The sequence below is a fragment of the Daktulosphaira vitifoliae genome, unplaced genomic scaffold (genome assembly GCF_025091365.1).
Source record: "Daktulosphaira vitifoliae isolate Bord-2020 unplaced genomic scaffold, ASM2509136v1 Scaffold_3, whole genome shotgun sequence".
Classification (NCBI taxonomy): domain Eukaryota; kingdom Metazoa; phylum Arthropoda; class Insecta; order Hemiptera; family Phylloxeridae; genus Daktulosphaira; species Daktulosphaira vitifoliae.
In genome coordinates, this window is record NW_026099574.1 from 25,624,872 (window position 1) to 25,647,269 (window position 22,398).

The 22,398-nt window shown below is 23.8% G+C and overlaps 1 protein-coding gene across 3 annotated transcripts; it reads right to left on the reverse strand.

The window, feature by feature from the left end:
- Nucleotides 1-6,119: 6,119 nt before the first annotated feature.
- On the reverse strand, nucleotides 6,120-20,671 carry LOC126901062 (protein retinal degeneration B). 3 transcript variants are annotated; one of them, XM_050677252.1, is made up of 26 exons: nucleotides 20,450-20,671; nucleotides 19,704-19,877; nucleotides 19,483-19,630; nucleotides 19,203-19,406; nucleotides 16,984-17,123; nucleotides 16,803-16,920; nucleotides 16,344-16,704; nucleotides 15,452-15,612; nucleotides 15,153-15,254; nucleotides 14,082-14,237; nucleotides 13,853-14,015; nucleotides 13,578-13,795; nucleotides 13,397-13,507; nucleotides 13,247-13,328; nucleotides 13,073-13,185; nucleotides 12,835-13,005; nucleotides 12,466-12,594; nucleotides 11,011-11,159; nucleotides 10,832-10,948; nucleotides 10,646-10,754; nucleotides 10,236-10,392; nucleotides 10,023-10,172; nucleotides 9,322-9,502; nucleotides 8,820-9,088; nucleotides 8,098-8,183; nucleotides 6,120-7,759 (listed from the first exon to the last, which is right to left on the reverse strand). In XM_050677252.1, the coding sequence occupies exons 2-25, from the start codon at nucleotides 19,779-19,781 to the stop codon at nucleotides 8,138-8,140; spliced, it is 3,633 nt and encodes a 1,210-aa protein (XP_050533209.1). In that variant the 5' UTR covers nucleotides 19,782-19,877; nucleotides 20,450-20,671; the 3' UTR covers nucleotides 6,120-7,759; nucleotides 8,098-8,137. The 3 variants fall into 3 exon arrangements, with proteins under 3 accessions (XP_050533209.1, XP_050533208.1, XP_050533207.1); XM_050677251.1 differs by lacking the exon at nucleotides 8,098-8,183 and having other exon boundaries at nucleotides 15,452-15,609; XM_050677250.1 differs by lacking the exon at nucleotides 8,098-8,183.
- Nucleotides 20,672-22,398: the final 1,727 nt, after the last annotated feature.

Below are 22,398 nucleotides of genomic sequence, written 5' to 3' on the forward strand. Positions count from 1 at the left end.
TTTAACGATGAGTTAATATATTTTTAATTTTAGATGACACACAGAATTTTTAAATAAGAAAAAATTAATTCTACTTATATATAACCAAAACTTACTAATTCTTAGCATAACTCATATTAGACTTGTAGCAAAACTTACACAGTTTAATACTATTTTAATTTTTTTTAATATAAGTTAAAAATAATTTTAGTAATTAATTTTCAATTAAAATTGCTGAAAGAAAAATTAATCATACTCTTCTGAGTCTATAAAAACCTATTGGAAGAAACTTCCAGAAAGTAATAAGACTAAAAAAAATGTGTTCAACAATTACTGCATCGAAGTTGGATATACTGTGTTATTTTATACTTAGATACCCTAATGCAGCACAGGAAAAAATCCAGACATCCCCAAGAATGATTTTATATTGTACAAACAATTTTATGTGTTATATTAGTTATTATTTTTTAATATTACACACTTAGGAATTAATCACTAATAAAATTGCACAAGACAATTTTTACAGCACATATTTGTTATAGAAAAATTAGTTTTCAAATGGATCTTTTAGATGTTAAAAAATAAGTTACTGTTAGATAAAATTTTGTGGATCGACTGAAAAAACAGTTAACTAACAGTTTTTTGATTTGATGAAAATATTTTGTAATTATTGGATAATTAAAAAATAAAATTCTCAAAGATAAATATATATTCTAACAATAGAGAAAACTTTTTCAAAAATGTACATTTGTATTAAACACTATTAATTTTATGTTACTTAATGAATGACTATTATCATTCGAGTATTAATAACATATGTCAAATGTGAGAAATTGTACCAGAAAATAATAAGCAAAATGTATATTATTGTATAATAACTATAGTAGCAAATAAATGCTAATTGAATAGAACATTTTTATTTAAATTTTACAATATTATTAATAATAATATAATTAATTTAATAATGTAGTGTTTCTGTAGCCACGTGACCCTGACGTTGCAACATATACGATCAATGCGCCCTATTACTAACAATGCAATCGAAATATAATATAACTTTCGATGCATAATCAAACTATCGATAATGTCGGAGTTTTTACTATCTCATTTTTTAAATTTAATGTCGGAGTAAAATCCGTCATAATTTTGGTAACCTATGAATCAGATGGTCGGAGTACCAGATGTTCGTAACAATTACTACTTTGTCAAATGTCGAAGTATGTAAATGTCGGAGCATCATCAGTTCGTGGCAAAGGTGCTCTCCCTAATTTATTTACTTAGTGCTATGTAATAATTAATTTTTATTTTATTTTTTTTAATTTAACTAATTATAGATGTCAATGAGAAATACTTGTTTAATTAAGTAAAAATTAATATGTTTTTCTTAAATCTTAGTGTAATTTTTACAAATAAGAAGCCCATTAACAATTAATGTTAATTCTATGCCTATTATTATTGTTTTTCTAAGGTCTTATATGATGTAGAGTTAAAATGTATGATATTTTATATAGATATAATAATGTTTTATTGTATATAAATTTTATATTATTAATGTAATACCTTTTATTTATATTATTTTTTTCTAATAAACACGGAAAGTCGTACATTGTATTATAAAATTATAAAATAGTTAATTGTTGATAACTCCTACACAAGTAGTTATTGCCATTTAATTAGTATAATAATTAAACCATTCAACTTTGTTGGATATAATAATAATGCATTATAGTACTATTATGTAAGATAAAAAATACTTCATTCATTCTTAAAAAACGTACATTTTAGATGTAAATTTATCAAACTATTCTGATCTATTCATAGAAGATGAGATTTTCTGTGAAAACAATAATTGAATCCAATTTATTACTGATTATTTAATATGTTACTAGTTATATAGAATGTTTGTATACAAAGCAGATTGATTATTAAATTCATTATATTTAATTTAATTACATATTAAATAGTTATTAAATACTTATTATGATGTATTATATGCGCAACTTTTTAAATATCCTCATCATAATGAATGCTTAACACTTATGGCAGATATATATAATAAAATAGCCTAATACTTAATAATAATAAATATGTTTCAACTGAATTTTTTTATGCATGTTATAAATCATAATATATTAATTTTAAAAATTATTTATTAAAAAAACTCGGCATAGTGGAGACGTGGAATAGTTGGTTCAAGTATAATGATATCTGACAGGGATTAAAATTACTATCATAAAAAACGCTATGATGCAAATCTGTAGACATTGTTTAATTTTAAAAAATTGATGTGTTATTCCAAAAGCTATATGATCTTCTATTTCCTTATTTATATCCTGATTACAAGTTTTATGATTTATAAGTGTAATATATTTATAATGTATAAATATTTAAAGGGAAATGGTTTTATTTAAAAATAAGTATGTCGAATGAAAGAGGTATATAAATAGTATTTATCATAAAAAATATGTATTGTTCCATACATTTTTTAAAAAGTTATAGCATTAAAAAATTTAAAATATTAAAAACAATTTTTTTTATTAACTTTGATGTCCGTTTTTACCATATAATCAAAATAAATTCTGAAATTTTTTTTTTTTCATAATAAAGTATATTACATAAGCTTTAATTTAAGATATATACAAAAGTTTCAGTATTACAAAAGTTTTAAATTCTCACTAGTTTCTGATAAATGAGTGTCTTATCAGATTTTAATCACCTGTATGAAATAGATAGGACTTTAAACAGAATCTTAGTGAACATCTGTTTGACTACACAATTTTTTTGTCCTAGTACAAGTGATTAATACATATTCTTTATAATACATTAATATACGTTTTTGGGACGCCTTTTCTCATTAACACCCACTTAAAAACCTTTCTTGACACTATAATACGCCTTCTCTAAATCAATGAATACCATACTAAGTTTTTCTTTATCTTCAAACACTTTTATATTAGCTGCCTTACACGAAATAACAACTCCATCGTTGATTTTCCAGGTATAAACCAAACTAATATTTAGTTACTGATGGCCCACTTTGTATTCTCTTATCTATTATATTTTATCACCAAATACTCATACTATAGAATCATAAACTTTATGCCTCTATAATTTCCACTTTAACTATGGAGAATACCCAATTTTTTTCACGATCACTAAACAACTAGATTTAATCAATATAATCTAATATTTTAAATAAAGACAAAAAAATTAATTTGAACTTGATTGTATTGATCTCAAATTAGAGTTTATGTGTGCCACCAATATTGTTCATTTTAATTGCAATAGATTATTAATATCAACAGTTGTACACAAAAATTAAAACATGTTATTTTCATGAATATTGAATCACATCTTTTATAATTTATTCTATATGAAACATTTAAGAATGCCTTTCTAGCTTAGATGAAGTTTTAGTCTAAATCTTATTAAGTAAATTAAGAAATTAATGAATTAGGTTATTTTATCAAGAAATAATAGATTTCTCAAAATTTTATTGATGAAATGAAATATTTCAAAAAATAAAATTTTAAAACCCTAAATATACATATTTAATTAAAGAAATCAGCGACGAATTTTGTAGTCAGACTGATCGGCAATAGTGGCTAGTTAAATAAACATATTAGGCTATTGTATAAAAAGCATACTAGCCTAATATGACCTATGCTTAAACAAAAGTTAGCCATGGTAATATTAGTTGCGCCTAGGGTGCTGTAAGTTTTCAACTGTTCCATGATAAATATTTTGACCAGGACTTATACAGGAAAAATAATCATTTCAAAATATCATTTTTAACCTATTAGTCCTTTACTAGTCCTATAAAGTTGATTTCTGTGAAAGTTTATAGCAAAAAAAAGTTGAATTTTGTTACCATGACTTTTAGCTCAATTTGCAAGTTTGAAATTGACATCGTAAAATAGAAAATTTTATGAGAATTAAAAAAATGTTATTTTTAAGATTAATATGCAGTCAGAAAATTTTATAATTACTATTTACAGTAAGTTTATCAGAAATGCTCAATATGTTTTACATTTTTATCGTAATAGATCATTTAAATAGAAATTTAAGTAATCTTTTCTAAGTAACTTTTGGTATTTAAAATATTTTACAATTGAAATATGCAGAACTTAATTAATTTTAATGATTTACTTTAACTAAAATAACTAATCAAATAGTTGTTAAAAAAATCTACTCAATTGAGCGTTTTATAAAATATTATTATAATTGTAAAAGTCCATTATTAATTCAGGTGAAACTAAAAATTATTATTTTTTTTAAATGATTCATATAGCAACATGTTACCAAAAACTTTGGAATATTATAGACGGGTAGTTCACAAGATTAAAATCGTGATCTTTTGATGTATTGGTCATTAAAATTGATCAAGTGTGAGCTAAGAAAATAAATGACAGCCACAAAAAAAACATATAGTACAATAATTTTAATATAAATAAGAAATTTCTCCTCACAAGGGGAAACTACAGTGATGGGGTCCTTGATATTCATTACAGTTATTGAATCTAAATGAGTGTTACCGACTGGGCAACTCTATGTCGCATTTGTCGGTTGATAAAAATGACATTTTAGCTAGTTCAAATCTCAAAGTTATATTTCTCGATTTAAAAAAAGCAAAAGAATTTGAATAAATTTAACTTTATATTTATGTTAATTTGATTTATATAATATACATGAAAACCAGTATACTCCCCTTATAAGGTATTTTAAAATAAAATAAAATACAAAACACAAAATTTTAACACAAAAATATCATATTTTTGAATACGGTAGCCATTTTAACCAAGAAGAAAACCTACATTTCGATTTTTTTCTTCATAGTAAAGAATATAATATAAGCTTTAATTTAAGATTAAATAAAAGTGTCAATATTTCCGGAACATTTTCAAAAATTATATTAAAAATAGCTTGAGTTGTGTGCAAAAAGTGCTTTTTTGAATCCCCCCTGTGGCCAGGTTTAGAGTCTGATGTTCAAAAACTTTATATGAAATGAAAGAAAAATATCTAAGGTTTCAATATAAAAAAAATTATTTTAATTTGTTCATTTTTCAAAAAGTTATGGCAGTTTCAATTATTAAAATGTTACACAGTGATTTCTACATAAAAATTATATTTTTCGTTAAATTCGACGGCCATTTTTCCATAGAAGAAAAGATGTCAAGACAAATTTGTTTTTTTTGAACTTACAGTATTTATTGTAAGCTCTAATTTGACATATATTTAAAAGACGCAGTATTTCTGGAACATTTTCAAAAGTTAAGTTGAAAAATTTTACTTTTTATACGTATGTTTCAAGTTTAAAACGCTCACTGTATAATAGGAAATTATACAATTTAAATAAAAAGTGTGTCAAATGAAATAAGTATATACAATGTATTTAAAAAAAAAATTGTGTTGATACATACATTTTTCGAAAAGTTATAGCAATTTAAAGTTGAAAATTTAAAATCGAAAATTTTAATACAAAAATTGCATTATTTTAACTACGGTAACCGTTTGCACGTAGAAGATAAGTCGTCGGACAATTTTTTTTTTTTTTAATTTACAGTACGTAACATTAGCTTCAATTTAACATATATTTAAAGCTCGCAGTATTTCTGGAATATTTTCAAAAATTAAGTTGAAAAAGTTGCTATTTTAAATCCCCCCCGTGAGCATGTTAAGTGTTAGATTTTTTTATAGTTATTATATTGGGAGACTTCTCTAAATTTTTTTTTTTTGATGAAGAGATGATCTATGGGAGATACCAGAAGAAATATTTAAAACGTAAAGCATCCATAAGCTTTATAAAATAATTTTTGATATTATCACTTGTTAATAGCCTGTTAAGATATACTGAAGTTTGAACGGTCCTATTTTTTCCCTCTTGGATATTTTTAAACTATAACATTTTATTTGTAAGCCCAAAAGAAAATGTCGCTATTTTTATAAGATAATTGTGTCTGTTTGTACATAAACCATGTTACAATTGTTGAGAGAAGTCAAGTGAATTTCGACTTTTAATTTTAGTATTCGATAACATAAATAGTCCAAAATTACTAGGTAGTCGATTTTTACTTTTAATACTTGAAAAGTAGTTAATAAAAATAATCTTTGGAAACAATCTAATGAAAATATTCTTGTACTGTTCAAAATAATGTATCACTTATATATTTAATAACATTTCACACAATTGCTACATGGTTTTTTAAATTTTTATTATTGTAACAGTACAATAACATTCATAAGTGTAACTAGGATGGCTAAGTCTTCAATTATTGGAATATCCTAGAATAACTAGGAATATTAGATATACTATTTTACGTTTGAAAAGGTAGTTTTAATATGACTAGTTTTGGAAATTAAATTTTCTTCTAGTTACACCAATGATAACATTTATTATTTTGATTATAATACAATGACTAAGGTGTCCAAAGTAGTCACAACTTATTTCAAATCTTTTGCAAGAAAACGTCTACTAGAATCAAAAAATAACAATATTTCCAAAATGCATTTATAGGATGGTTTTAATTTTGTTAGTCAATTTAACATTTAGTAACTTATTACCTCTTCCTTTTGATAAAAAAAACACTTAACTTTATTAAATGGGCACCTAAACTTAGCATATTAACATGATTGTAATCAAAATATCTTATGATAGTATTAAATAAAGAAAAGTTATTTGACAACTTTTAGACACCTTTTACATAAACCAACATATACTATATACATACATATATAGAGTATTCAGTAAGTAAGGAAACGGGTTTCTATTGTTCTCATTGTTTGTATCAACTGATCTGTTTCTATACTTACTGAATACTCTGTATATTCCATAATAATAATAGCTACATCACTTATTGTTTATTATACAATATTAAATTAATATAAAATATCTACAAACTATAATCAAATAAATAGAATAAAAAATGCTTCATTAAACAATATTAACAGTTTTTTCATAAATGCCAGTATAATTCATGTGATTGTGAACAGTCATATTTAAAATTCAATGTAATATATTAATAATCAATTTTATATTTTTCTTACAATACATTATTTCAATATAAAAATTAGGCAATTTTATGTATAACAATTTTCTAATTTATAGAAACAAAACATAAAAAGTATCACAAATATTTCACTTTAATGCGATGATTTTTTTTTTCCAAAAACATTTTTGGTCTACAAAAAAATCCTAACTACAGTTATAAACATAGTTTTGATCAACAATTTGACTAGAAAGTTATATAATATTTACATTTTTTATAAACCTTAACGAGAAGTAAGAAAACTTGAATAATAAATAAATTAATAATTATATAAAGGGAAATAATTTACAAGCTAGAATAGCACAATTTTCGTACAGAATATTTTCAATGTACATTTTTATATCTGGCACAGCCTTCTTGATGATATTAAGGACAAATAATCTTAATACAGTTAATAAAATATATCTCTACAAATTAATAACAATAATGGAAATGATAAGGATAGGTAATAAGAAAATTATTATAAAAAAATCATTGGATATAACAGGAATGTGCTAAAAATAAAAGATATAAAAATAAGTGCAGTTAAAATAAATAACAATCAACATTACAAAAACAAAACTATCTTAACAATTTTCCATAAAAATCAAACATTATAATACCATTATCAAGATCCATCTGAGGAGTAACAATGGAAACATGACCAGGAGCAACATCAAAGATTATAGTATCTGTTTCGACTTGAAGTTCTGGTTAATGAACATATAGGAAATGAAGTAGTTCTCTTTGCAGATCTGTAACAAATTAATTATTGTAAGAGAGAACATTTCTTATTTTTACTCATTTAAATTTTAAATGTGATTTCAAGAGAAAGTTGATAAAACATAATAAGGCTTTATTCAATTATAAAATTTAAATAAACATAAATTTTTACCTGTGAATTTAAAACTGTGTAATACACTATGTATAAATAAAACAACAATTAATTTGTGGTAGGATAGTGGAGCTACAAGATATACTTTGAGACAAAAATAAAATAATGATGCATAAATAATAAAATATGTAAATGAGAAGAAGGTAGGAGAGCATGAAATTATATAAGTTCCACACAAACCATATTAATTTAATTTACCTGGCATTTACTTGCACCATAATATCCGGTCAAGTATGCATCAATTATTAGAACCATGTCCATCACCAGTTCTCTTCTCAGGACACCTGATCAAGACAAGTTTATTTCACGATATTTTTAATTTAAAATACCTCTGTTTAATTTCAATAAATTATTTTGCCATTAATTTAACAAAATAAATGAATAAAAAAATGTTTATATTTTAAATTTTATTTTTAGACAAATTACTTATTTGTTATAATATATTACTGAGTAGAATTTAACTGTAAGTTATTTAGCAAAGAAAATTTAACTTGTCCCAAAAATTGAATAATTGACCATATTTTAACAATTTTTTCCATTCAAAGAATAATATTTTTACCACTTAATTGATTTTTAACAAATTTTGTATAGTTGAAATATACAGAATTTCTTTCAAATGTTTAATTTTTAATAAACATTTAGTCAAATTAACAAAAACTGTTACGAAATTAATTTTTAAGATCAAATTTGTATTTTAAAATTAAAATTATTATTAGGAATGACAATGTTAGTTTTACTTCACACTTATCCAACACAGTTTATGTGTAGTTTATTACTCATTGTACAGTTGTATTTATAATTAGAACTTATTGTATTGAATAAATGAAAATAAATATGTGGAAATTAAATATAATTAAGAACATTTTTTCTTGAAATCCTATTTTTAGTTTTAAGTGAAATTTAACAATGATAAGTTATACCTTCTACGTCTCATTGAAGCATTTTGGCCAAACCGCCCTCTTGGAGTTAATAACATTCGAGCATTTCCTTGTGCTGGTCTTGATCCACCATGACATTGTAAAGCAGATAAATGAGCAGCATACCCATCAGATAGCACAGTTGCCATGGTATAATGTTTACGTCCTACTTTGCCAATAATAAATATTTGCTTGGGTTTAAGATCAAGAGCACTGTAAACTGAGATATCTTTACTACTTCCATAAGCAGCATGTATAATCATTTTATTATCCTGAAAAAAAAATGTGTTTTAAAGACTAAATTTTTCATAGAATGTAGAGACATGTACTATTCAGGATATAAGATTAAAAGTTATTACTAATTAAATTATTATTATTTAATAACAAGGTTTAATGTCAACTTGATTAAACATTATTAGCATAACTTAATGTTAATATTAAATAAACTAAAATGTTAATTTTCATTATTTAAAAATACTTGTTTTAAATATGTAAAATGTTTTACCTGTACAAGATTTTTAAGATATGTAATTTTGTGAGCAAGAAAGTCAGTAGAAAGGCCATCTGCAAATGAAACTAATCCATGTGGAAAATTGTGCTGACTTAACCATGATAGTACACGTTGTTGTTGCATATCAGGTCTTCCAGTAATATAAACAATCAGATATCCTAAATCTTGCCAATGTCTGAAATATTAAAATTGAAATTGAAGAAATCTATTGTATTAAACACTAAATATTTTTAAGGAACTGTCTTAAAGTTCCATGATGTATGAGAAAAAGATATATTCACAATTATATTTCACATAAATAAACTTAATTAAGATTAATTATAAAAATATCACTTAAAGCAAAAAATAACACATAAGATGCTAAATACATTCAGTTTGATGAAAAAATAAAAAAATTAATGCAATTAAAAGAATGCCTAATGCAAGATAATTTATTAAGTAAATAAAATATACTTGTAAACTGACATTTCTAAAAATTCAAATACTTCAAAATAAGTAAATGTTTAATCATACATATGTAATTTTTAAAAACATTTTAATAGTATTAAAAATAAAAAAGAAATAGCCAAATTAAATTTTTTTTTATTAGAGTACCAACATAATAATGTGTGTTATAATGTAAACTAAATTTGTTTCTTTCAAAATTTTTAGTTATTATTTTCTTTAATTTATTTTTATTAGTTTATTAAAGTTACCTGACTATATCAACAGCTCCTGGTCTGACTTTTGGATCACGTCCAGTAACAGAAACACTTGCTGAAAATGAACCATCTATACTGAACACCACTATTTCAGTTTGAGGTGGAACTACAGCTAATAAAAAGTCAACACTTGTATGATCACCTCTATAATTATAGGTTTTATTAATACACAAATTTTTTAATATCAAAATTTTTAACATTACAAACCTTACAACCATTTTAACTGGGTAAATACCAAATCCAAGTGATTTATTTTCAGGAATTGTATAAACAACACGTCCATTTTTGTCAGAGTCCTCTGTAGCTAAGTGCGTCCATTCTCCACTACCAGGTTCTCTTATAATATGTATATCAATCTTTTCACCTTTTCAAGCAAATGACAATCATTAATTTTATGATAAATAAAACAAATTTTTTTTTAAGTAAAATAAAATCTCAACTTATATTTATGTTATTACAAACAAACTCAATTCTAAAGAGTAGTCAAAATATTTTATATTGATCCAAAATAGAAAATTGTATTCAACTTGGATCTTTTTGTTTATATTAGTAGTGTAAGAAACTAATAAAAAATGAAATTAACATCAGAGATACATGAAATATCTAATGGTACACACCAGCTAAAGAGAACATGTCAAATGGTCCATATATAAATCGGGCACTAATAGTTTGAGGTAAACCTTCACGTATAATTACATCATTTGCTCGATGACTAGCAGTCGAATTCTATAACCAAATAAAAATAAATAAAAATTTCAAAAATATTTTTCTCAATAATTTCTTTTATATTTATGAAAATTTACTTTAATTTTTATAAATGTTGTTTTACGTTGCCATTTTTCACGAGGTTGACTTGGGCTAAAACTAGCTAATTCTTTTTCTTCAATTCTAGCTGAACTATGATAATCAAATGTAACAAACTGCAAAAAATATAATAAATAATAAGCATTGTAATTTAAATGTATATAAATTTAGCATATACCTGTCTTAAAATAAATGCTATAACATCAGATGATTCCCAATAACTAGCATGGAATATATGTGGTAATGCATTGGTTGGGAAATTGGATAATCCATCAGGGCAATATAGAGCATAATCCAGTCTTTTAGAGCCCCACCATTTTTTAGTCACTAAATTATTTAAAATGTATTAATTAGCATAAAAATACGCATGGTTTAGAAAAAAAACAGTGTTTGTTACTAGTATATACTGATGAAGTGAAACTTTTTTTTAATAAATTAATTTTTAATTAAATAAGGTTTCATACATATTTTGGTTAACATTTTTAATCTTAATTTTATTTTTCACAATAAAAAATAAATAAAATATCAATATTAGTCCCTTATTTTTAAAATTTTGAAAATTCTTCGGACTCACCATCTCTAGTTGTGTGTATACATCTAAAATGCGACTACAAAAAAATTTCAAATAAGTTTAATCCATGCCGACTTGGGATTGAAAATCAATCAAAATCAGTAATTATTTAGTTTTTAACAATTATAAATTAGATTAATTTAAATTAAACAACTTATAAATTAGCACTATCACAAAAAAATGTATTGAAACTAAAATGTTAATCTAATTGTTTTGTATTAATTAGATTTTATGAGTTTTTCTTCTAAATCCATTAATTTTTCAGAAAAATATCAAAATACGTAATATTTTGTAAAATTGTCAATCATTAAATTTATATAATAATATTGAGAAATAAGTATACTTATGCATTTAAGCAAATCAAATACATTAATTTACAATTGAATATACAATTTAAATAAAATACATTTAAATTAAGTAATAAAACTCATGTATTTAGTAAAAATCATAATATATTATCGAGCTATTTTTTCAGCTATAGGAATAAAGCGATCGGTTCAATAAATTTTTACTTTTATGCTATAAAATTTAATTTTAAACAATTTTTGTAAGAAACATTAGGTTGTACCACATATGGTTTATCAGATATGATGAAATATTCTTAAATATGTCAATTTGGACAATTTTACGAGTTAATTAGTTATTTAGTTAATTAAACTAAATAACTACTCAATTTGGTCCATTTTCAATTCTAAGTCGGCACGGGATACACTTATTTGAAATTTTTTGTAACCACATTTTATATATATACACACAAATTTGAAGGATGAGTCCAAAGAATTTCCAAAATTTAAAAAAAAAAGGGACTCCCTAATCAATACACTTACGAAAGATTATGATAGTTTAACTACCCTAGAATGAAAATAATTAATAGTTAAAAGCATAATTTTTGAGTTTAACGAGGTGAGAGAAATTTATCTTTTCAGTACAATATCTAATAAGTTACAACTTAAGTTTAATTTTATATCCAAAATAAAAACAAAGATTTCAAGTTTAATTCAATAAATTTACCATTATAGTAATAAAACTATATATATATACATATAAAAGAATAATACATACATTTATTTATGGCTTGTATTGGTAATGTATCTCCAATTCCAGACATGGCACTTAAAATACTTGCTTCAGATGTACGACGAGTATAATTAGGTTCAGAAAATAATTGAGGATTTGTTTGCACTGTTTCCACTGCAAAAAAATTATACTCTATATTAAAAAATATAAAAAAAGAAATACATAAATAAATATTTTTACAATTTATATATTTTGATTACTTTAAAAATGAAAATGATAAATTACCTAATTGATATAATTTTTAAAAATAATTAAAAACCAAACAATCAACTTTTTATACTTTATAATTGGATTTAACATACTAACTATTTTTCTTTCTTAATTATATAATAAGTTATCTATGAAATATCTTACATAAGTAGTATGGCTGTCCCGTTCCAAGTGGATATTTTTGATATCGTGGAATATTGACAGGCGGTAAAATAGAAAATTTTGCTGAGATTAAGGGCTCTAGTCTGGAAGCTATTGGATCAGTTGGATGAAATAAGTTGTATATTTGCTGTAAAGCTGGACGCTGAATTATTGCTATTGCAATAAGTATCATTAATTAAGTTCAATTTTTTAAAATTTGTACTGATTTGAAAATACTTACATGATTTATCATTTTTATGGGCTGATATTTTTCTAAATGCTAATACGAGTGATAAAGGAGAAGCAAACATAAACATTTCATGAACTTCAAATTCCAAACATATATTGTTGTCACTAAATATTACAATTATTCATTAATAATCAGTAAATTATTTTATTAAACATTAGAAAGTACTTAGTAGATGATTTTCGTTTTATTGGTGGAGTAATTAGAACTTTATAAGCTGAATCACCACTTGTAACTGATGTACACTCATCTAATATGTTCAGAATCAAAATAAGACAAAAATAAAATCATGAACAGTGTTAAAAATTTAGTCTTTACCATTTTCATTTTTCTTTAGATTATGCTCTGGAGTACTATGTCGGCTGTAATCATGATTTTCAGGACTTCTGCATAATGCATCATAGCCTATTACAGACCCCATCGAATCACCTATGGTAAAATAATAATTTGAATAATTATTAAAATGAAATAAAGCTATAAAACAAAAAGAAAGACTAGCCTATAATATAAACACGACCATTAAACCCAAAACCTTCATTGGACTTAATAAATTCTCGATAAATTTGATTAGCCATTCGAATAACATTAGAAACTACTTCTATATAATCATTAGAACATCTTGCAAGTATAGGAATAGCACCAATTGGAACAGAATCATGAGTTATATTTGTAGCTTCCATAACAGATGGGGAAACATCAAAACTATAAGGACTTAATCTAAAAATCAATAGATATATATTAAAAATAAACCATAAAATAATATCTTATACTTACTTTGACAATACACTGAGACCTTCAGCGCAAATAGATGGACAAGAAATTAGTCTCATTGCTACATGACCAATCATATTTGGATAATGTTGTCTCATAACAGATTCAAAAGCACCCCTAAATGTAGTAAAATCAGACTTTTTTGCCATAATATCAGAGTTAGCATCTAAAATTATTCAATAATTAAACAATTAAATTTATTTAATATAGTTGATTAATGTTAATGTAATACCTAGTACACTTCCAGAGTGAATTATCATTAAAAGAACATTAATTTGACAATTTGTTTCTTTACTAATAACAGGAGAACCTGGGCATGTATCAATACTATAACCACGCTGTATGAACGGAGATGGTTTTTTTGTAGTAGGAGAAAATATACTGTCTTCTATCAAACAAAGTTAAAAAAAAATTAAAAATGTATAGAATTATTTTTTGTAACAATAAAATATAAATTAGTAAGGGTCCGCAAACTTTTATGGGGATTGGTGTAAAAATGAAGTAACTCATCTTAAATAATTTTTCAAAAAATCTTTTAAACTTTTTCAATTCTATATGAACTAATATAAATGCGATTTTGAAAATGCAGTAGTATATGCTTTATAGAATAATTTTGTTTATCATCAAAGGTGATAAATTTAAAATATTTCTTCAAGTCAAACTCATTTTTACTTAAAATATACTTATAATATTTTCACTTTGCATTTATCAATATTATTTTGATATTAAGATTTTTTTAATAAAAAGAATTTTAACAATTATAATTTATAATTTAATAATATTCCCAAAATAAAAATTAGACTAAAATAGAACAACACTTTTCTTTTATTGGCTCGAATAAAAATAAAATAATTTTGTTTTAAATTTCCATAAATTTAATCAATATAAATTATTTGTTTAAATGATTAGTTTTACATCTTTCTATTTTCCAAAATTAAAATGCTATAGAGGATGAAGGCCCTCTTTCATTTATTAGGGAGTTAAAGATGGTTCTTAGCTGACCCAATGATAGACGGGGTGGGTATTATGGCTGGCATGCACTAGAGATCAGACATCACCAAAGAGAAAATCACAAGAAAAATCTCTTTGGAAATCTTGAGGATCAAACCTGAGATCCAATGTGCCAAAACATACATTTATACCCCTAGGCCAGGCCGACCTCTAAATTATTTATTTAAATATTATATAAATTACAATATATATAATTAATAATATGTGCCATGATTAAATACCAAAAGAATTTTAAAAATAATATAAATTAACATGAAAAAACATATATATATATATATATATAGTAGCCAACCTTCTTTTTCTGGTAAACTTGAGGAATCAAACTCTTGCTCATTCAGTATTGTTAATGAACTCCATTTGGCAAGTGATACAATTTCTGATGAAGGAATAGATTCTAAAAATTAAGTAAAAACATTAACTGTAAAAATAATAAACACCATAAAATTGTTTTCAAATCTAATAATTAAATAAGAAATATAACGAGTTTGTAAAAATAATTAAACTCAATAAATTAAAAATTTAATAAAATAAGCAAGATTTTTTTAATTTTTCATAAAGTATTAAAAAAAAAATTCAATACTATTGACTGACCTTGACAATCAAAGAATTCATCATCATTGCTTAATTCTGAGTCAGAATCACATACAAGACTTTCCATTCTCCAGTTAGGAGCTGTATCAAAACTTTGAGTTGATCCAGGAGATGGCATTTGAGATTTGGTGCTACTCCAACTCTTTCTTACAGGTATACTGCTGTAATTTAAATTAATTTTAAAACATAATAACGTAAATTTTTAAGTGTAACACAATTTCTTTTTTTAAATTAAAATATATAATACAATTATTAATGAGTATGTCAAGTTTAGTAGCTTAGAATAATAATAATAAAAAAAAAAACTTAAAAAAAAGAAAAATTTTTTTGTATACTTAATTGTAATTGTAATTTTAATTGTATCAATTAAAATTATATTAATTTTGAAGATAGAAAACTTAAAATGTATTTAAAGTAAAAATTAACAAAATTTAAAATATTAATTTAAAACAAAAAAATAAAAAATAAATTTAACTTTAAAAGCTACAAAAGCTAACATTAGATACTGTATATATGATATGTATCTAATTATGCATTAGCACATTATCACATATTTAGTATTGATGTTTAGAGTTAAATTTTTTTTTATTTTTCAGTTTTAAATTAATATTTTAAATATATTTTTAAAAAACAAGTAACTAATTTATTTATAGCACCAAAAATGAGAACAAATTAATCAATTTGATGAACTCGTGAAAAACTTATATTAGGCACTTATTTATTTTATTTTTGTGGGGATAAATATCAAATGGATTAATATATAATCTTAGATGCTTAATATACAATTGATTATTAGTCTTCTAATAGCAATAATTGAACAATAAATATATGAAGTTCAACAAAATATAGAATATAAGAAACATAATTAAATTTGAATTAACATAATAGTTACATATTTGATGATGATGGTTGAATATTGCTTGATCTTATTTCAGAACTACTTGATACACAAGGAGTTTGAGAATACAGAGTACTATCCTGCATACGTTTAGAAGTAACAGGTGTTGCAACTTCAAGATCACTTTTTTCTATACTTCCCATTGTTGCAGCTAAATTACTAACATTTTTTGTTTCTTCTACAATATCAGTTCCTTCTCTAACTTCAGAATCACTACTATTGCTACTCATTTTTTGTTTAAGTGCTTCTTGAGTCTGCTTTTCAATTTGACGAATATCATCCATACTTAAATTTACCCATTCATCTTGCCAAGCCCATGCTTGTCTATGTGCTCGCACCATAGTTTTTCTTAATGCTAAGGAAAAGATGATTTTTGTATTACTTGTACATTCATACTATTTTTCATTTTAAGAAGACAAAATTTATATATAAAAGCCGTTTAAATTAACATACCAACTTCATGAATAAATTTTTCAATTTTAGTTTGCATGCCCCAATAACGAAATTCTACTTTACACAACTTGTAAGCACACATAATTGATTTACCAGAAGCTGTAGGCATACTTTTGTTCTAAATCAATTATAATAATAAATTATTTTAATCTAAAATATTGAAGTTATTAAAATGTATTACTTGACATTCTTTCCAATACTCAGAGATCCAGTTTTCAGGTAAAGGACCTCTTTTAGTTTTCTCACTAATATAATATACTGGATCTTCTTCTTTAATATAGTCAGCACCATAAAGTTGATCTTTAACTATGTCTATTAAGTCTAAAATATAAAAATGAAGTTTCAATGCATGCATGACTACAAAATATATTAAAATATTCATACAAATAGAGTGAAAAAGATAGTTATAACAATTACAAAATAGTTTAATATATATTATGGTAAAAATTATATTTAAGTATATTTTTACCTTTAAAAGATTTATTGTACCATTTTAGAATTGTTAAAAAACATATTAATTTTAAAAAACTATAAAAATTTATAAAACAATTTTTCCAAAAGTTTTACATAAAATTAATTGATTTAAATAATTTATTGAATATTATAAAGTTACATTATAAAAAAATATTCTAAAAAAAATTAGAAATTTTCAACATTTAATAAGTTAGTTAAGCTTAATATTTTAGCTTCGATGCGAAGCTGAGAAGGTATTGGTTTTACTATGATGTTTTTTTTTTTTTTTTTTGTGTCTGTTACCACTTTTTCTCAGCTCTCACCGAACCGATTTCTTTTAATGATACGTCAAAAGATCACAAATCGTATCTAGTCGAAGACATTACCCTTAAAAATTGAAAAAAATTCCCTCGTTCCCCGTAAAAGGGGGAAACCTCCAAAAAAATGACAAATTTAAAAATCGCTAATTTTCGAAATTTTTTCAATTTTTTTTACTTAAAAGTGCCATAACTTTTTCAAAAATAAACATATCAATATAATTCTTTTTTATATAGATGCATAATATCATTACCTTTCATTTGGTATATTTTTTTCATAAATTTAACCCTTAACCTGCCCACAAGGGGGGATTTAAAATGACAACTTTTTCACAAAAAATTAATTTTTTTAACTTAAATTTTGAAAATGTTCCGGAAGGTCTGACACTTTTATATATATCTTAAATTAAAGCTAATGTAATATGCTTTATCATGAAAAAAAAAAATTTCGGACTTTATCTTATCTTCATGGTGAAAATGGCTACCGAATGCTATTTTTGTGTGAAAATTTTCGATTTTGTATTTTCCATTTTTAACTTTATTATGCTATAACTTTTTGAAAAATGTATGAATCATTATAATTTTTTTATGAGAAGTAGTATTTAAATAGATCTTTCATTCGACATACTGTTTTTTTAAATCGGACCATTTCCCTAAATACAGGGGGGATTCAAAACATAAAAATGCATATAGAAAGTAGAACTTTTTCAACGTAACTTTTGAAAGTGTTCCGGAAGGTCTGACACTTTTATATATATCTTAAATTAAAGCTAATGTAATATACTTTATAATGGTAAAAAAAAATTTCGGACTTTATTTTATCTTCATGGTGAAAACAGACATTAAACTTAATAAAAAAAATACGATTTTTGTAAAAAAATTCTTTTTTATATTTTTAACTTTATAATGCTATAACTTCTCGAAAGATGTATGGATCAATATAATTCTTTTTTTTGTAGATGCATGATGTCTTTACCTATCATTTGGTATATTTTTTTTATAAATCTGACTTTTTACCTGCCTACAGGGGGGGATTCAAAATGACAACTTTTTCACAAAAAATTGACTTTTTCAACTTAAATTTTGAAAGTGTTCCGGAAAGTCTGACACTTTTATATATATCTTAAATTAAAGCTAATGTAATATCCTTTATCATGGAAAAAAAAAATTTTGGACTTTATTTTATCTTCAAGGTGAAAATGGCTACCAAATGCTATTATTGTGTGAAAATTCTCAATTTTATTTTTTACATTTTTAACATTATAATGCTATAACTTATTGAAAAGTGTATTGATCAATATAATTTTTTTATGGGAAATACTATTTTCTAATAATCTCTTTTTTATTCGACATACTTTGTCTTAATCAGGAGATTAATAAGGAACTAGCAGATCATGTAGCTTTTGGAATAATCCACTAATTTTTTAAAATAAAACACTATCTAAAGATTTGCATCGAAGCGTTTTTTTTTGATAGTGATTTTAATTACTGTCAGATATCATTATACTTGATCCAACTATGCCACGTCACCACTGTGCTGCGACTCCCCTGTGCTGGGTTTTTTTGTATACAATTTTTTTTTAAATTAATAAAGAATTAAAATACTTTTATAAATAGCATTTATACATACCAACAGAAACATTTCGTAATTCACTAGTGGACAATTTAAACACATTATCATGAGACCCATTATCAGGGTAGTAATATGTTTCAATTTCTAAAGAAAATTTTTCAACAAATGGGCATGTATACCGAGTTTTTGTATATGGATATGCATTCCATGCTTCTTCTTCAACAGATAATGCAGACTTAGGTAATAATCCTTTAAACCATCCTATTAGATTATTCGAATTGGGATAAGATTTAATTACAAGATTATAATATTTCTAATAAATTATAAAACTACATACCTGGTAGATGACTTCCAACATGATAAATTTTACGAGTATATTGGCCACGGCCAGTATTTCCATCACCTCCAGGTCCTCCTTCATAAGGTTCATTAACTAAAATTTCAACACCACTACCGGCTCCTTTAGTTTCTTCTCTACTTTTTTTCTAAAAAATGTTTAAGTCCATAACATTAATTCTTAATTAAATATAGTATTTATAATCAATCAAATATACATACTGCTATCATGTATAACTGAGCTATTCGATATTCTTCAACACTTAAAGGTAAAGGTATACGATATTCCTTAATTAACATAATAATGACTTTTTACCAAATAAGTGCCACCAAAAAAAAAAAATTATTGAAAAAAACACATTGCAGTTCTTTAGTACTCAAACTTCAGTAACAACACTAAAAATAAAACCAATTTTATGATTTATTAATTAAAACTTTGTCTGATTTTTAGGGATATACATTTATTTTTATTTATTTAATACGAAGGTTGAAAATGTTAATGTATAATTCAAGGACAAATATCTGTAAGCATATTTACACTGATACTATTAAAAGGCTTCATACAAGTGATATAGTTAGTATTAAGTTTGGCTTCCTAAATCATCTAATAATTTTAAATTAAGGGCAAATGAAATATTACAGGTATCTGTTTAGATTAATAATAAAAAAGTTAAGAAAATTCATAATAAAAAATAAGGATAATAACAAAAAAAAATAACATTAATTTTATAAAAATGAAATACACAGAAAGTTTGAACATGAATTTTATGATTAAAAACAGAGTGTTTAACAAACAATATAAGTTTATGAATTGTTTCTAAAATATTTACAACATAACATTATCATGATAAAAATAATATTTAAAGTTATAAAAATAAAAAGTCAATTTAAATAACAAATAAAATTAAAACCCTCAGTTCAAGAAAAGTAAAATTATATGAATCAATAATTATTGGATAGTTATTTACCATTTTTATAGCATACAGTTTAAAAATCAATGATTGTAAAACGACGTTTGAAGTAGAATTTGACATACATAATATTAATACAATATATCACAATTAATCTAATAACTATTACAAATAAAAAACAATTATCACAAAATAATCGTATAAACACAAGAAGCACAACTGAATCAGGATAAGGAAGAACTCTGTAAAGTTCATCCGCGCACCTTAGCAGTCGGCTGACCAATTTTTTCAAGTTAACAATACCTTATCAGATGAAAACCTCTAGCACAACCTGGCGGAACTGTACAATATCAACTTATTTATAATATCTATGGTTTAAAGCTAAAAGTAAGAAGGACAAAATCAACTAGTAGGTTTAATAAATTAGGCAATATTTACAGGGATTTCATTATTATTAAAAATAATTCCAATATAAATATGACAAATTAAATAGTAAAAACATGAAAAATAGTAAAATCCCATGAATTTTCTAATTTATAAACTTCTAGATTTTATTCTAAAGAACAAAAATAATTAAAAATATGGAAGTTAAATTGACAATACCATTTCATTTTCTGTTAGTTAAGTATACTTCATTAAAACTATTATTCAAGATAAATATTTCGATTTAAAATTTATCTAACTCAAATTTCTCACTTAAATATTAAAATATAAATTAATATTCTTAGGTAAAGCATTGAAATATAATAATTGAATCATTGAATTATAGTTTTAAAAAATGATTTAAACATACCAAAAACTTAATTATCTTATATTTAAAAGTTCATTAAATCATGTATTTAAGTAATACAAATTTTCCATTGGTTTAAATTAATTTTTTTCTCTTAAATTGTCCAATAATAAATACATAGCATATAATAGTACTACACAATATAATACCCATGTCATATACAGCTATTCACATAGCTCTAAAGGGTGGATATTATTAAGTAATAAAATATTAAGTAATGAATAATACTAAATGTGTTTTGCACACACGCAACGCATTATTAAAATTATTGGAGTCGAAGTTGTGCTTGGAAAATAACTAGATAAGAATTCTTTTTTGTCATTTATGTAACTTACTCTTACAAATTTTAGTAAATGCGTTTTAAATTGTTATAATTAAGGTGTGGTTGCAGAAATATTTTTGGCTTTACGACTTAACTTTATAAAAAAGTTATTTAAATTTTTGTTGAAATGTAAGCCTGTTACTTATCATTTTTATTATAGTTTTACACAAAATGTATATAAAAAACCAGATTTCAACAAATGTAATTCAGCAATAATTATAATGTAGTTATTACATAGAGAGTACTGTTTTACAAGTCTTACTTCCTCGTCGAGTCCCTGATTAATAATTTAATTTCGCAAATATTTATACATTTAAATAAAATTTTCCTGTTTTATTTAATTTGAGTATTATATTTCGTTATTTTTTCATATTATACACTATTTATATGTAGATCTACAAAACTTTCACAAATTTATAAAAAAAAATGAGTTATATATTTACTTATTTTTTCATAATAAATTATCAAAATAAAATTGAAGGTGCAATAATAATTCCAATAACTGTAATGAATTTTAAATAATTTAATACACATATTATTATATATTTAAATTTTATTGTAAATTCCAAAAAATATACTAATTTATTCCATGTTATAGTGGAAAGTCTTAAGACAGTATTATCTTAATAAAAATATTGTTACAAAAATTGGAAATAAAAAAACTATGCATAATATTATAAGTTCAATGTATGTAAACTTAATAATTTCTTTTATTATTCAGTTATTATAAAATATTATAAGAATAAATTATTCATGGACTATACAAGCATACAATATTCTTAAAATACTTTTATAGTTTTCGTTAATTTTTCAGATAAAAATAGGATAAGAAGACGACGTGCACAAGCAGTATCACCAATAATACTATTAATAGTACTTAGTTTTCATTACCTT